The sequence below is a fragment of the Belonocnema kinseyi genome, chromosome 2 (assembly GCF_010883055.1).
Source record: "Belonocnema kinseyi isolate 2016_QV_RU_SX_M_011 chromosome 2, B_treatae_v1, whole genome shotgun sequence".
NCBI lineage: Eukaryota > Metazoa > Arthropoda > Insecta > Hymenoptera > Cynipidae > Belonocnema > Belonocnema kinseyi.
This window is the reverse complement of record NC_046658.1, coordinates 113,443,395-113,460,298: the sequence shown is the minus strand read 5'-3', so window position 1 is coordinate 113,460,298 and position 16,904 is coordinate 113,443,395. Positions and strand designations below refer to the sequence as shown.

Below are 16,904 nucleotides of genomic sequence, written 5' to 3'. Positions count from 1 at the left end.
CCTTGGAGGAGATTATGTTGAGAAATAAAAAAAAAAAATTCTTAAAAACGTTGTTTTTCTTGGTCAGGCCGGAAACTTATCAATCCACCCTCGTATATCAATTATATTCTATTTTAGTGTAATATACTATATAGCTTCATACAAAAGTGAGATCGCTGAACTTGAAAATTAGAAATTAGGAGCATTTTTCATTTTAGTAAATTTATAGACAATTTTGAAAGATGGTCTTATTTTTTTAGTTTTTGACGCCCAAACATGTTATAAATATTTTTACTAAAACTGCTCAGTCCATTCGGATCAATTTGATCTTATTTTTGGATTCATTTTTCAGACTAAACAAAAGTGCGGCCAATTCTTGGCGCCAGTGTCATAACGACATAACCTAAAAATGGTATAGAACCGCACAGAAGTGACAACTACACTTAACAGATAATATTTTCTAATATCAGATTTCGTTATTTTTTAAACTTGTCAAGTACACTGCACGATCAGAAACCATAAAAAGCTTGCATATGAGATAAAGTACTTTAAGAACGTCAGTCATCTTTGTTTGACTTCACACATGATCCCGAATCAGATCATTATGATCTCAAAAGTAGATCATTCACTCCGGCCGATCAAATGCTGTTGAATTCGGTATAACTTTTGTTGCATATCACAATGATAATGATTTCAGTATCATTTTGTACACTTTTTTTTTACTGTGTTGTACTATTTTGCACTGAGTAATAATAACTTTAAATGCATGGTAGCGATATTAAATGTAATTAAAAATATGAAAATACAGTTTGAAAATATTTCTAGAACAGGATCAAGTGTGGCATTCTTGCACTAAATTTTAAAGCCAAAGCGCATAAGAATTGGTACCATAAACCGATGCTGTTGACATTTTCATCATATCTATCATTGTTTGAAGCGCACTGTGCCATGCTCGATAAGCGTGGCTTATCAGAGAGCGAAGGACTTGAACAGAGTTTAGAAACAGGACTAGAACTATTGTAGTATCGAAAATCGTGCAAAGGAGGTTGTTATATCGAAATATGAAGACAATGAAGGAGATAATATCCTGAAAATCAATTCTCTAAAGACTTTGTGAAGATCCGTAGATTGAGTTGTAAAAGAGTTGCTAAACAATAGTGGCAGTTTTTATATTCAAGCATTTTCCAAACTCTTTAAGAGGCCGTTCAAAAACTATGCCACGCTATCTTTATCATTTTGTTCACCCTTTCCATTCTTTGTCACAGATCATAATCATAATTACTTTTTAACAAAATAGTTGTAACTATATGTAATATTAACAGTAATAGTGGACTTTTAAGGACAAAAATAAAAATTTAACCCAACTAAGTTGGCTTTTATTACTAAGTTCTATTAATTCAGTTCGCATTTGAGCAAAACACGAGAACGAGGGAAAAAAAGGCAAGTTTCTTGAAAACTGAGGTGTTCGGGCAAATATATGAAAAGATAAGAAAATTAAAGGGCTATGTAATAAAGATTGTAAGTAGGTGCAGTTTGAATATTTAAGTGCAATGTAACCATGGATAATTAAGTATAATAGTATACCTGTCACTATTTGTTTGTGTTGCTGTTTTATTTTAAAGAGAAGCTTAGTTTTCAAGTTGGTAGGTAGGAGAGAAAGCGTAGGGCCTGAAGGTCATGGGTGGGAAATGGAAAAGTTTCAAATGGCGAAAAGGGAACTGTTAGGCAAGGCTGAAAGGGACACGTCAATTAATTGTCTACTGACAAGGACAATAACCGGACGTGTCGAATTTGATTGTTAAGAATTTTATACCCGTGTTTGTTAATGTCTATTTTTCAGTACAACTTTTCCCGTTTATGGTAATTCATCATCTTTCGAGTGACCACAGTGTATTTTTGATTTATTAATCAAAGTGAGTTAACGGAAATAGTGTTTTCTTTATTTCAAATCTCCACCTCCACGTTTCGTCACGAACAAGAGGAAAAAGAAAAAACTGTGAAAATAAGGGAATAAGGGAAAAAGCGTGGAGTCTGAAATATGAAAATGATTTTTAAACTTATCATCAAGAAACGTACTAAACGTTATCTAAGTTCGTAAAGTTACATCCACTGCCCCTCCCCTTTACCAAATGTAGCTTTTCGTACAAACCCGTCCGCCCCCTCAGATTGGCAATGTAGCTTATGGACGGCTTCCGAGTGAAAACAGACTATTTTACATAAGAGAAAGTCGTTGGATGGTAGCCAGACTGTATGAGTAGATAATGATGGTATTAGTCAGTCGCGTGCATATTTTAAAAGGACCCCGCACCAAATGTAGAGTAAATGGCTTTTTGTGAAAAATTCGAAAAAAATTTTTTTTGTATTTTCTTACCTGAATATGCTTATTTTAGTGAATTTTTTCGTCTCAAAAACTATTTGATAGATTTGGCTAACAGTTTTACATTTTGTTAATCAGACATACCGGAACAAAAGGTTCTTACCTACCAATTTGTATCCAACTTCTACGGTTTGAAATCACTTTCAAATAAATAGAGAAAGCAAGCATAGCAAGAATATTTTTTTGAATCGATTTTAAGGGGTCTTTTAACATCCCTTAAACATTGAAACCTGCAGGCTCGGTTTAAAGTTATTATTATTATCATCATTTGAAACTAAGTAAACTATATTTATATCTTCACTTACAATTTTGCCATATTGCTTCCTTTGCGAATAGGAACTCTGAATATTTGAACTTCCCGTGTAGAAATATCCTTGCAACTAAATGGTACAGATTGCAATAAGTTAGAACAAGTTTGTACTAGTTGATGGAAGCTCGCGAATATTTGAGCCAGTTATTATTATTATTTTTATTTATTTATGTTCTTATATATTTTGAGTATTGATATTTCAATTCTTGCTAACATTATTATTACCGATTAGAACATCCTTTGGGTTTTTATTCATTTAGGAATGCCATTTTTCAGATTTCAATGTTTAAAGGGTGTTAAAACATCCCTTAAAATTAATCCAAAAACGTATTCTTGCTATTCTTGCGTCCTCTACTTATTTGAAAGTGATTTCAAACCGTAGCAGCTGGATACAAAATTTCTAATGATTTTAGTTACTAAAAAATGATGATTTCTATACTTTGATGATGAAGGTATGAAAACACCTCCAAAACCTGCTGTATACACAAAAAAATCATTAATATTTCTAGTTCATGGATATGAACCTTTTGCTGTGGTAAGTCTGATCGACAAAATGTGAAACTTTCAGCTAAATCTATCAGAGTTTTTGAGAAAAAAAATCATGTCACTAAAATAAGCATTTTTCTATTAAAATACATGTAAAAATTGATATTTTGACAATTGCTTGTAAAATAACTGTCTATTTTTCTTTGTTTTTTCTATCGAATTTTTGCTCTGCATGTTCAAAAATACCAACAAATTTTTTTTTTAGAATTTTTGACAAAAAACCATTTACTGTACAATTGGTGCAGGGTCCTTAAACAGTTTTTTTTATAACAAATAATGTGTAATGTAGAAACCTAGGTATTGTTTGGCCAATATTGGACATTCTTAACTGGCTGACCAACAAAATCCATTTCTACTAGTGAACTGATCTTACTACTGCTAAGTATAATGTTCCTGTAACAAATATTTAAAAATTGTGTATGGTGAAAGTATATTGCTGAAAAATACTATAACTTTCTACTTTCGACGTTGTTGATTTAAAAACAAAATTATACCTTTAAAATATTTTCATAGCTGACAAATTCCATCATTATCTACTCTGATAGTCTGGCTAGTCTGTATGTATTTAGATGCTTTACTCATACGAAGAAACGGTTGTTACTCTTATTGATACTTTTGTGTATTATGTCAAAGTTTACGTTACCCACTCTCTTCTACGTCACCAATCTTCACAAAACCCTTCCTCCCTGGAAGTGTGGCATAGCTTTTAAACGGCCACTAATAGGCAAAAAGAGATAGCAGGAGAGAAAGTCGTAACGAGGAAAAACCCAAGGAAATAAAAAGGGAGAAAGAAGGGGATAGAGGAATGAAGATGAACATAATTTTTCTTCTCATTGTCGCCTCTTACAGTGCCTGGTGGCGCCAGTCATCCTGGCGCCATGAAACCCCGTAATTTATTTTCCCTATATAATGCAAAAGCTACTAGCATAGAAGCCGCTTTAGATTCACGAAGTACTCTTTTCTCTTCTCTCCCCTCTCCTCTTCTCTCTTCTCTTCCTGCTTCCCTTATACTAGAAATCCCGAAGATACGAACGCTGTATACGCGCCCCCTTAACGGTAGATCGATCTGAAATTGCTTCGCTCAACGAGAAACGTGTTTGCCGAAGATGTAAGTTCAGCTTCCTTGGTTCGTCTTATGCTAGATGAAAACTGGAATAAACTGAACCCAGATCAACTGAGTTCCGGGTCTGCCGAAATTTGGTGATATTTGAAAGAAAAGACCAGACAAGAAAGGATGAAAGAGTAGGTACTAATATCAGTTACCCAGCCGACTGTGACAAATACTTTAGGATATCTTAGGGGCCATCCATGAATTATGTAGTAGCTTTGGGAGCGTCCGCATTAGGATGTTCTAATAAAACTCAACGTTTGTTTGTTTGTACACATCCCCTTCAAACTTGTTTCATTTTGTGGAAAAATAAGAGCTTTTTTTTATTGAATAAGAAAGTTTGAAAACGGTCCTGGGAACATGGTCAGCCTCAAAATGATTGTAGCTCTAAAAGTGAAAAAATTACCCTCCATAGGATTTGACATATATTGTACGTTTTGAAAATTCGACATGCAATTCTATAGATATTTAAGTATATAGATATGTGGTTACGATATATAGGAAAGTGGAAAATTATAAATATGACATTTTACAATTTAACCCCTGTAAAATTAGTTTTTCACGATTAGGGGTAGTATTTTTTATCTTAATGTTTCAAATATAATTTCTCAGTATCTGGTACCAACAGTTGTATTTTCTGTAAAACACTTAATATTTGTATGGAATCATTTGGAGACCGTTTCAACCCCTGAACCGCGGTTTAAATTTTTTGGGTGAAATGAGCCAAAAATACGCATTTATTTTTTAACAAATTTAACGATTTCGGGGGATGTGTGATGAAAACAAAAAACAAAGAGTTTGTCTAGGACACGCTAGTCACCATATTACGTGAAGGGAGGGGGCACCTGCCCTTACGTCACAAAGTGTTGCATACATTATTGACCAATATTATTGATACAAACAAATTTAGTAGTGTCACTTTTAACCAGGTAGTTGAATTTTTAAGTTAAAAAGACGAATCTTTTCGAAGGCAGTTGAATTTTGTACCCGAAAATGTAAATTTTTTTTATAAAAAAAAAGTTTATTTTCAGCCAAGAAAGATGAATTTACATCCACGAAAGATGAATTCTCTGACAAGAAAGATGACTTTTGTACCATCAAAGGTAAACTTTCAATCCAAAAGGACGAGTTTTCAACAAAATATATGCATTTTTAACCAGGTAGTTCAATTTTTATCTAAAAAAAGATAAATTTACACAACCAAAAATCCAATAGTTAAATTTTCAGTTTGAAAAGTTACTTTAAAAAAGAAGAATTATTAACCAGTTGGATCCAATAAAAAAAAGAATCCTTGACAAAACAGTTAAATCCTCAACTAAAAAGATCAATTTTCAACTAAATGGTTAAGTTTTTAAGTTAGAAAGTCGTAAATTTCTCCAAAAATTTGATCTTTAAAGCAGAACTGAAGAATTTTTAATGGTAATCATAGTAATCCGAATAGATGAATTTTGAACAAAATACATGCATTTTACACTAAATAGTTGAATAGTTAAATGATTAGCGAAATAGTTGATTTTGGAACTAAAAAAGATAAATTTTCAACCAAAACTGGAATAGTTATTTCTCAGTTTAAAAAATTAATTTAAAAAAGAGTGAATTTCATTTTAATAAATTATAACTATAGAAATTCATGTATTCAAAATTGTAGTATAACTTTAAAGTTCAGTAATTACGATAAAATCTTGTAATAACGTCATGAAACTTCAATATTAGTAGTATTAATTTTTTTCATCGTTCTTAGAAAAATATCCATAAAAATAAAGTATTTTTAGAATTTTGAAATTACTTCTACCCCCAAATTTATTTAAACTTTTTTATGTGACTTTCAATTTGCACTATTTACTAAATATATCCTTGGATATGGTAATTTCGTTTTATAAATTCGAGAAAAGATTAAAAATGATGTAAAATATATTAAAATTTTAGTAAATAATTTGTATTTTCTAAATTGTAAAAAATTTAATGTTTTTAGTTATATCATAAAAGATTTGGAAAAATCGTATAATCTTATTTTATTACATTTTAATTAGCTTTTGATATGATCGCAATCGTTCTCCAAGTGCTCTCAAATATAACTAATAATTATAAATTAAAAAGAATTCAAATAGCCACATTGGCTACCAAGCAACTTTAATTTTAATTTTAAAATGGCTTTCAGTAATTTGTATATAGATTACTTTTATTTAAGTATAAGATTTTATCTCAGCAGAAATAAGAAGCAAACAAGTAAATTAATAAGTTAATTTGAGGTTTTATGTATAAATAAGATACTCTTAAAAGACAAACACTAAGTCAAAATATTTTCAGATTCAAAGAAATGAGCCTTTTGTTCCAATAGAGATTTTTCTTGTACCTAAATGATTTTCTTCATTTTAAACATATTTTTTGTTAAGCGAAGAAAAATTATGTTAAAGAATCAGTTTCTAAATCTTTCTGATGTTTCTCATTTTCAGAACTGATCTAATTTAAAGATATTTACAAATAAAAACTCAGCAACTTGGTTATTTTGAATTTTTGCGTTTGTGTCTTGTGAATATGTTTCGGAATGTCACACTTTTTACGTACACGATAACTTGAAGACGTTTGCAGATTAATTTATTATATTTAATGGGATTATTTGCATCACTTATACCTCAAAACTGACTGAAGGATTTCAAAAAATATTTATTTATATGTATAATTTCAAAAAACTGCATGAAACAGAAAAAAATTTCTTTTACATAATTCAAAGTTCATGCAAGAATAAAATTCTTCTTGAATACCATAAAATTGTAGAATACAAACAAAATGGAGCCAACCGAGATCGAATTTACAGCAAGTTTGAGAAATGATGCAATATTTAGGCGCAGTCGTTTCTGGAGCGAGTCATAATTTATCAAGTAGAAATGGAGATCTTGATCAGACACAAGATGAGTTTCCCTAGAGAGAAAGTAGGTTCGGAGTTATTAATAATTTACTTAGGAGAAGAGGAAAATTTGGATCAGCTATGTGATGTTTTTGAAGAAGAAAAATATTGGGATGCATTATATTTCTACGTAGAAGTAGAATGTATTGATCGGCCATAATATGAATTAAAAAAGTGAAGCAGTTCTTTTTAGCCAGAAATATAATTAAAATATAACGTGTTAGGCAGCCTTTTATTTTCAAAGAATCATGTAAAAAAGTATCACCACGTGTATGAAAGAAGTGACAAGTAGTAACAGAATTTTTGGTAAGGGAATACGCGAATTTAAGAAAAAAAATTAATTTACCTAATTATTAATTATTGTGTAGAAATAGAAAACATTGGCCAGGCATGGATGGAGCTTGTAATATCAAGTTGTAATCATATTAAAAGGACCACTAATTAATTAACATTTTTGTCCGTTTTCATACTTTGGAAATTTTTTCATAATGTGCTTTATTTTTGTATTCATAGAAACCTCTTGACATATTGTCTTGCAGTTAAAAAATTACTGAAGTCTTTATAAATAAAAAAATGATTCAATCAGAATAAATCAGAATTTTCCATTTCAATAACGACATTCAGGTGGGCTGAAAATTGATTAGATGGCTCACCATCGGTTTTTTAGTGGCATCGTTTCTTCTGTTTAGACTTTTTTTAGGTTGAGTTCTGACAATACAATATAGTGTAAACAAATGTTCCAAACCGAAAAATGAAAAACTTATATTTTCTTGTTCATTTTACATTGTAAACAAAACAATATACAAATGTCTAAAAAAAGGTATTATAGAAAATTACAAAATAGTTTGATCTCAAAAGTGAACTTAACTTTAGGAATTATTAGTAGAAAGTTCAACAATTGTTTGAATTACATTTATTGAATTTAAGTTTAAATAGAAAGGAAGACTTTTCATTCAGAAAGAAACGGGGAGAGAATTTTAAGATCTAAAGAAATCTAGAGTTTTTTAAACTACATATCGATCCTATCTTTTAAAGCCATATTTAAACCCAGACAGCAAATAACGTTGCTTTAGTATCACTATTCCGCTTTACCACTTCAATTGTTTACAAGTACAATTATTTTTTATTACAAAAGAAGCTCTCGTATAATTAGCAAGTCTGTATTTTATATTGTCAAAAAAATGTATTGTAAATTATATAGTTGAACTTAGATTTCCTTAACTTTTCCATTTTTTAAATTTTATTCGCATTTTTGTCTTTAATTTTCATTATTAAATACAAAATGTTACATTTTTAAATAAAAATTTTAGGGTGGTTTTAAAAGTGATATTTTTGATACATAGTATGATTGACAAAAAATAATTATATTTCGCAAGTTTTATAAAAAAATCTTCTACTATATTAATAATAATTCAAAACCCCAAAGGTTAAATTTTTATTTTAAAATTAGCTAAACTGGTTGGCGGTATTTGAATTTAAAGAATACTTAGTTTCATTATTTATGTAACTTCATGGAAAACAATTTTTTAAAAATTTAAAAATATTAAAAAATTTATAATAAAGAAAATGCCTTTGAGTGCATTTTGTACAGTTTACGAGAAAATTTCAAAAATATATTTTTAGAACAAAGTAATTCTCCGATCACATTAAATTCCCTTGAGTTCCTTTGAGTTTTTCGAATTATACAAATTGTATTCGTTTTAAATCTTTCTCATTTTTTCCCTGAATTCCTCATATTAAATTGAAGTCCCTAAAATTCAGGGAATTCAGAGAATACAGGACATTTAGAGAATTCCAGGAATTTAAATAACTTTACGAATTTATAACAATTTTATAAATTGAGGTAATTAATAGAATTTAGACGAATTCAAGGAATTAAACACAATTTAGAAAATTTAAAAGTATCTCTGTTATTCAGATAATTTAGACAATGTAGACGAATTCAAGGAACGTAAAAGAATTTAAGAAAGTTAGATAATTTATAGAATTTAGAAAAATTTAAGGAATGTAGAAGAATTTTAGGAATTCGAATGATTAAGAGAATTTAGAGGAATACAGAAGATTGCCATTAAGTAAAATGATCTTAAAAGAATTTCAAAGGATTTGAAAGCATTTCAAACAATTCATAGAAATTTATTTGAATTACCTGAATTATCCGAATTTAGAGAATTCAAGGAATTTTCTGAATTCTCAGTGTTCCTTTAATTCTTTTGGTTCTTCGAATTCTCTGAATTCCTTTAATTATCTAAATTAATTGCACTACCTGAATCCCATGATTTAAGATAATTTAGAGAATTTCAAGGACTTCAAATAAGTGCAAGCAATTCAGATAATTCAGATAATTTCCAGGAATTCAGATAATTCCCATGAAGATAAGTGACTGAACTCAAAAGAATTTAAGTGAGTTCTAAATATGTCTGAATAATATACTAAAATAATCGTTGTTTTAGATGATCACTACAAGATATGTCATCTTCTTGTCAGTTATCAAAAAAGAGATTGACGTTAACTCTTATTCGCAATGTCCTCATTTCTGCACAATATTACGACTCATCATATAAGGTACACAATTTAATAAAACAGTAGCTCTCTCTGATAAAAAAAGTCCTTACAATGACTTTCTTCTTTCATATTAAGTATTATCACGAAAGAACCCATTTGGCTTAATATTTTTCGAAATAAGTAAATGTCACCACATAATTATGTATGTTCGGAGCAGAAACCTTAATTAAACAGCATGATTGATGCCTGATTCTAAGTGTGTTGTCGCGAAACCGCAGAAATTTAGCGCGCAGTTTATAATACAATGAAGTTGTTAAAAAAACTCACCTTGAGAGCCTCCTCGTGGGTGACAGCCCGAAAGGGCGTGCCGTTCACTTCCAAGATGGTGTCTCCTGGCCTCAGTCCAGCACGTTCAGCCACCGAACCTTCTTCCACCCTCGAAATGTAGACTCCCACCCCTGAGAACAATCCGCAGACTTTCCATCAGGCTAGAAGCTGCTTTGTTTGGTAATCGGTAAATGTGCACTAATCCGTTCCACACATGGCGCCATGTGCATCGTGCACTCGACTGAACGTAAACAAAGTGCATTTAGTCTACGGGACGAAAATGTTCAATTGTGCATGTACAACCCCAGGATTTCAAGGTCTTCCAACTTGTTTCGTTCACCAAACTTACTTGGCAACGAATTCACTAACCAGGCTTTCTCTTCCCAGCTCGGGTGACCCAAAATATAAATATTTTTTCCCCTTGCTATATCAATCACCTATTTTTTCATTTTGAGAAAAATAATGCAGGGTGAATGAAGATCCGGGGAAGTCAAAGACAACATAGGAATTTTTAAAACATGGCAAAAATCAGAGAATTTTCGTAAGAAGCACTTTAAAGTAACTGTTAAGGATAATCAGAGCTGTCACATAGTCGCTGTTAGTAACTTTTTTTCTTAAACGACTCTTAGTCCCTTTTTAGGGTTCAGTAGCCCCGGGCAGAAACTTATAGTTTTAGCCGGGTGCCCCCCCCCCCCCTATCCATCCACCCGTCATTTTTTTCTCGGAAGGGTATGTAAAGAAATTGAGTGGTATTAGGCGAGAGGGGAGGGGAAGCATGGGAAGTGGGAGTAAGAGAGGGGGGGTGATAAATCGAGAGCTGATAGTAGTGGAGGGGAATTAAGGGTTGGGAAGAGACGAAGTGATGGGAGGAAAAGAAGTAGATCAGGAGGATTATGTTTCAAATAGGTGGATAACTAAGGTGATTTGATAAGGAGAAATAGGGTAGGTATAAGGGAGGGCTAATGAAAGATAGTATGGGAGGGGCCTAGACGAGTGAAAGTAAGAGGAGAGATAGGGCGTGAAGGGTAGCAAGTGGGGTAGATGAGAGAAGGGAGTTACTAGATGGTGGAGAAGTAAGGTGCTGGTGGAGTTGGCTGGAAAATGATAAGAGACGATAGGACAGGATGTAATAGGACAGGGTAGGAAAGCATATGGGAGAGAGGGGAGAGTTATAGGGAAAGATTTTAACGACTTAATTAATACCCTAATAGGCTACGAATACATTTTTAAGATGCATTACACCTACTTTTACTATCTTTTTTAAGCTGAAGCTGCTATAGCCACTTTTGAAAATAAAACTTCACTTTGGTCACTTTTTTAAAATAACTAATCGATAGCAAACTATTGAATTCAAGTATATACTTCCTTAGGATTTTTTCAGTTAAAGAATTGAAAGGCATTTTGAATTATTTTAAATAATTTAGGGTGTTTTTTAAAATTCGAAGAAATTTTCAAAAGCTTCAAAAAGTTTAAAGGAATTTTATTAAATTTCGAAGGGTTTCAAGTATTTTACAAAATTTCAATAAATTTTGAAGACTTAGAAATTTCAGGAGGTTTTAAAATGTTTTTAAGGATTTTAAGTATGCTAGGGTATTTTAAAAGATTCCAAGGAACAATCAAATGATTTTAGTAGTTTATTTGTATTTTAAATGATTGGAAATATTTTAGGGTATTTTGAAAGAGTCCAAGGTATTTTCAAGAGCTTAATAAAGTTTTAACGGATTTCAAGATATTGCAAAGCATTTTTATTATTGTAGGGAATTTTAAATGATTTCAAAGAATTTTTAATTTAAAATTTCAAGGGATTTGAAAAAATTTTTATGTAGTTGTTCAGAATTCCTGAAGAAAGAATGATTTTATTGGACCTATAAAGTTTACACATACTTTAAAAGATTCCAAGGGATTTTACCAATTGTTCGAGGATTTTAATGATTTTAAGACCTAATAATACTCATCCAATTTCTACGTTAGGAAAATTTTTTTCGCTGTAACTTACGTCCACATGGATTTGGACAAGGAGTTATATGGTTATTTTCTGGAACTAGACAAAATTTAAATTTGCGAAATTTTTGGATTTTTTTTGTATTTTCCGAATTTCAAGACCATACAAACCTCCCTTTGGAACCTTTTATTATTTTTCTGAATTTTTAACTTAATAACACAATCGAAATAGACTTTAATTGTTGCAAAAAAAGAGTCACTTAAATAGAATTTGGATAAGTATTACATGGCCTTGATGTATTTAAAAACCTTTGAAGGTATTTTATTAAATTGTTTCTGGTTTAGGTTAATATCACCAGATTTCACTGAATTTTGCAGGATTTAATAATATTTAATGGATATCAAAGAGTTTATTCACAAGAAGTGACACTTTGAATTCTCATACATTTCATTAAATTATTTCAAAATCTTAAAAATTTGTCTAAACTCATTTCAAATTTTCTGAATTATTTTTTTCTTTAATGGTTTACAATTGACTTGAATGATTTTTTTCAGCATGAACATTTATGAATTTCACGAAATTCTTCATTTGCCTTAAAATCCTCTAATTTCACTCCAATTTTCCGGAAACGAACATAATATTTTTCATTTAAATAATGTTTTCTAATTCATTTGCATTTTTTTAATTTATCTTGAATTTTGTTAAGGTTTTATGAATATTTAAATGCAAAAAAAACATTAAAAAGCATTAAATTAATAAAAAGAAACTTCTAATCGTTATAATATATGAGATTGATAGAACACTACCCCTTACATTTTTTAAACTTCGCCTTAAAATTATATTTTACTTCGTTTCAAGTTCTTCAGATCATTTCTCATAAAAAAAGTCCTTGGATAAATTCAGAAAAATTTTTTCAATATTAAAATATAATTTACTGATGTAAAGATAAGATGAATATTGATTTTAAGCCGTCAAACCATCCTTATTAAAAAAAGGTTAAATACCATCTTCGTGCAAACAGTATGCAACTATTTTACTAGGATATTACTAGGATATTACAACTCGGAATTATAAATCGCTTTATTTAACGTAATTATCTTTGAAAATTGAAAAGTATCACTTAAAGAAGTTTCAAGCACACATTAGTTTTCCTGCTTTGTATTTGCTTGCATTAGGTTTTAACATTAAGTTATCCTAGGAATTTTCATCTGAAAAATTATGTGATAAACTTTCAAAGAAGCATAATATCCTTATAAGGAGTAAATTTAAACTTTATTGATGTTTTCTATTAGTAGGACCCATTTTATATTCATTAAAGTTGTTTTTATTCATTCAAGGCTAAAAATATCGAAGGTATAGATATGAAGAAAAGAACATTATAAATTTGCAATTCCCTATAGAGGCTCATTTTTCAGTTTAAGGGTAGTATTTTAGATAGAATCAGGGTGAAGTTATTTTCAGTGATGCCTAACGGACTATTTTTATAATGTATAAAAAATTGCACAATTATTTCTGCACTAAATGAAAGAAGACAGAGGAATGAGACAAGAACAAAAAATATTATATTTTTTTGGGTCACCATACTATCCAGCTATTGTTACACAAAATCGGGTTTTGAATTTACATTTTTATTGTTTTAATTAAAAGGATTCAAGTATAGAAATTTTAATTTGTAAATTGGTTTAGTTTAATTTATGAAACAGTCTTTCAAAGCTGATGTAATTTACTTCAGAAAGTTGTATTATTAAGCGATGTAAAATTGAAAACCTTTGAATTTGAATTAATCTGATTCTAAAAGTTATGTAAATTTTAGAAGTTTATTTAACTAATTTATTTCCTAATATTAGACTTTTATCTCCATTTTATACCCATTTTAATTTGATTATTTTGTTCTAGAATAACCCGTATGGACAACGTTTTTACATAAAAATACAACATTACAAATGCCAATTTTTTCATTCTTGTATACATCTTATTTTTAAATTATTTAATTACAATATTCTAAATATTTATCATCCTAGGTCGAACAAGAACAGCTTTTTGCTAAAAAACCTGTAAATTCCTGTAGATTCTTATAGTACAAAATTCGTCGAAATAATAGAAAAATTGTAATTTCCTGGAATTTTGGTTGTAATTGATTGCATTTATTTGGTAGATCCCAACATTATTATTATTTTATTATTCAACCTATGCAAATAATTTTATTTTCATTTTTATCTCTTAACTCTTTTCATGCTTATCTTAATGTCTGTCGCAATATATCTTAAAAAAGTTATCTCAAGTTATCCATTTTGTCCTAATTTATTAAAAACAATTGGACTAAGCTAAAATTCTCAAATTCTTAAAATTATTTCGTAATAATAAGATATTTTCGGTTTTGTTATCACGAAAAATTGAAATAAATATAGATTATGCAAATCAGAAATTTTCCATGATTATTGCACCAATCACACATTTTATTTTTCTGTTAATAATTTGTAATTAATGCTTTTTTGAACATTTTCACTTTGTTTGCTACACTTCCTATCGTATTATATCAGTCTTATCCTAATTTTATTTCTTGAGCTGATACTTATTGATGTACATAGTAGATATCATTAGCTAAACCCACCTATTATATCGATTTTGATTTGAACCTCTAATTCTAAGAATACCATCCGTTTCTATCATATTATATTTTGAACTTATCCAATTTTATCCCATTGTTTTCAGTGTAATATTTCTTGTCCTTTTATATTAAAAACAATTATAATAAAACGGCAGGAGATTATATGATGTGATGAAAATGGGTAGAAAAGAATCGAATTGATCCAAGAAAAATATGAAAAAATAGAAAAACTGAATAAAAAAGAATAAACTTTTTCGAATACAAATAGGATAAAATAGACAAAAAAGTGAGAAAATTTGACAAAAATGGATAACACTCACAAGAGAGTTGGAAAGACTACGACCAAAGTTAATCACATGGGATAGAAATGAATAGAAATCAATCAAATTTATTCACAATACGAATGAATATAAAAAGAGATAAAAATAAATCAATCTTAATTTCTTAGGGTATACCAAAATATCAAATCTACCGAAAACTCCCAACTAATCTTTTATTTTTCGTGGAATATGTCAAGAATGTTCTCAGAAAAATATTTTCTAGGTTCCTGTGCACTTAATTAAGGACACCAGAATAAATTGCTGATGATAAAATAAAAGTGTTTCTAAACATTTCTGTGCAATTTAGGAATCTAGATACTTGAAATCCCGATCGAGTGACCTGAAATCTTTCCTATTTTAAGAGAAACTGTTCAGGGATCTAACATAAATCAGGTCGCCATGTGTGAAAATATGATGAAGAAAAGAAACGGACATACGTGAAGACAAAAAAAGGAAAAGAACGATTGTGCAGTATCAGTGCAGATGCATAATACACACAGAAAAATATGTCTTAAGTTTTTTATAAATACTTATTAACCTATCACAATTAAATATTTATTATTTCTAGTTGGTTATATTCGGTTGATTACATTTAAATCACGAAATTTTAATATTTAAAGTGGTTTCTTTCTGTTCATACAAATTTTATTTTTCTCTGTGTCAAAACTGTGAATTTGCGATCTGTCATGGCAGGGATCATGCAGAACGTGAAATAAAAATAAAAGGCGAATGATATAAGAGGACATGAAAACATTGTGGATGTGATTTATTGTCCATGCTTTCTTTTGCACTCAAAAATGTATAGAATGTGATAATCAAGTGTTTGTAAAGAGTAAACACAGCTGTAATAATTGCATATATCATTGCAATTGAAAAGAGATAAATGATAGGTAAAATCTTAATAAATAATCAAATAATTAATTTTATTTCAAACCGTTGCATGATTATCAACTTCAAATCAAAATAATCCACTTTCGTGAATCCAATATTAATTTTTACGTAACTTCCTTCGTATCTGTCGAATGACAGTTGTTATAATTTTGTTTAAAGCAATGGTTTAGTCATGATCGGCATAATATTTCTAAAATAAGGAATTTTTTGAAAATTTCGAATTTCATCGTAAGACAAAGAAAAATATTTTCTTTAAATGGGCTCTATAATTTTCCATGGATCTGGAAATTTATTTTTTCTCTTTAATAGCGTTTCTCTAGATTTATCTATAGTTCCAACTCCTACTTCTAAAAGATTTACAACTTTCTAGGATCAAGATAAAATGTTTAGAAAAGGCTGTGTCCAGTCGTCCCGGAAAATTGGGGGAGTTCGGAAAGGGAATGCACTAGTCGTCCCGACAATTTAAGACGACTAGCCAAGCTTATAAAAAATATTGGACTAGTCATCTGGAGTTTCGGGACGACGAGACACTTCGTTTATAAAACGTTGAATTTTCATAAAAATACATGAAATTTCAACAAATATTTGATGTTTTAACTAAAATATATTGAATTTTAACCAAAAAAAACTATCTTTTACCCAAAAATACAACAATTACATTTCAAGTTTCAAAAAATTAATTTTCAAAGAACAGAACAAAATTATAAAAAAATAGTTAAATTTTTTACGAAAAAAACATAAATTTCCCAAAAATAGACTATTTAAAGTTTTTGTTAAAAAAATTAATTTTTTTATAAAATGATGACCCATTAACAATAAGGTACGATACAAAAAATGATAAAAAAAGAATATAATTATAAATCATCGACCAAAACATGAATTTTTCAACAAGAAAGTTCAACATTCAACCAAATAGTTAAATTTTCAACTACAAAGATATCTTTTTAACCAGAAGAATAATTTTCAACCAAAAACGACAAAATTTTCAAGTTACGAGGGTAGTTCAATAAGTCCTTAGAATGACCAACATATGGCGCGCGAATCGCTCCAAATCATCTGTTTTCAGTCAGCACCACTCCCGACTAGATA

At 29.7% G+C, this 16,904-nt stretch overlaps 1 protein-coding gene across 1 annotated transcript in view; it reads right to left on the bottom strand.

The window, feature by feature from the left end:
• LOC117167279 (whirlin-like) overlaps positions 1-16,904 on the bottom strand; it is a 208,381-nt gene that overhangs the window by 177,464 nt on the left and 14,013 nt on the right. Inside the window, exon 4 of the mRNA XM_033352095.1 lies at positions 10,055-10,185. Within this exon, the coding sequence (XP_033207986.1) occupies positions 10,055-10,185 (131 nt within the window). The remainder of the gene's footprint in view (positions 1-10,054; positions 10,186-16,904) is intronic.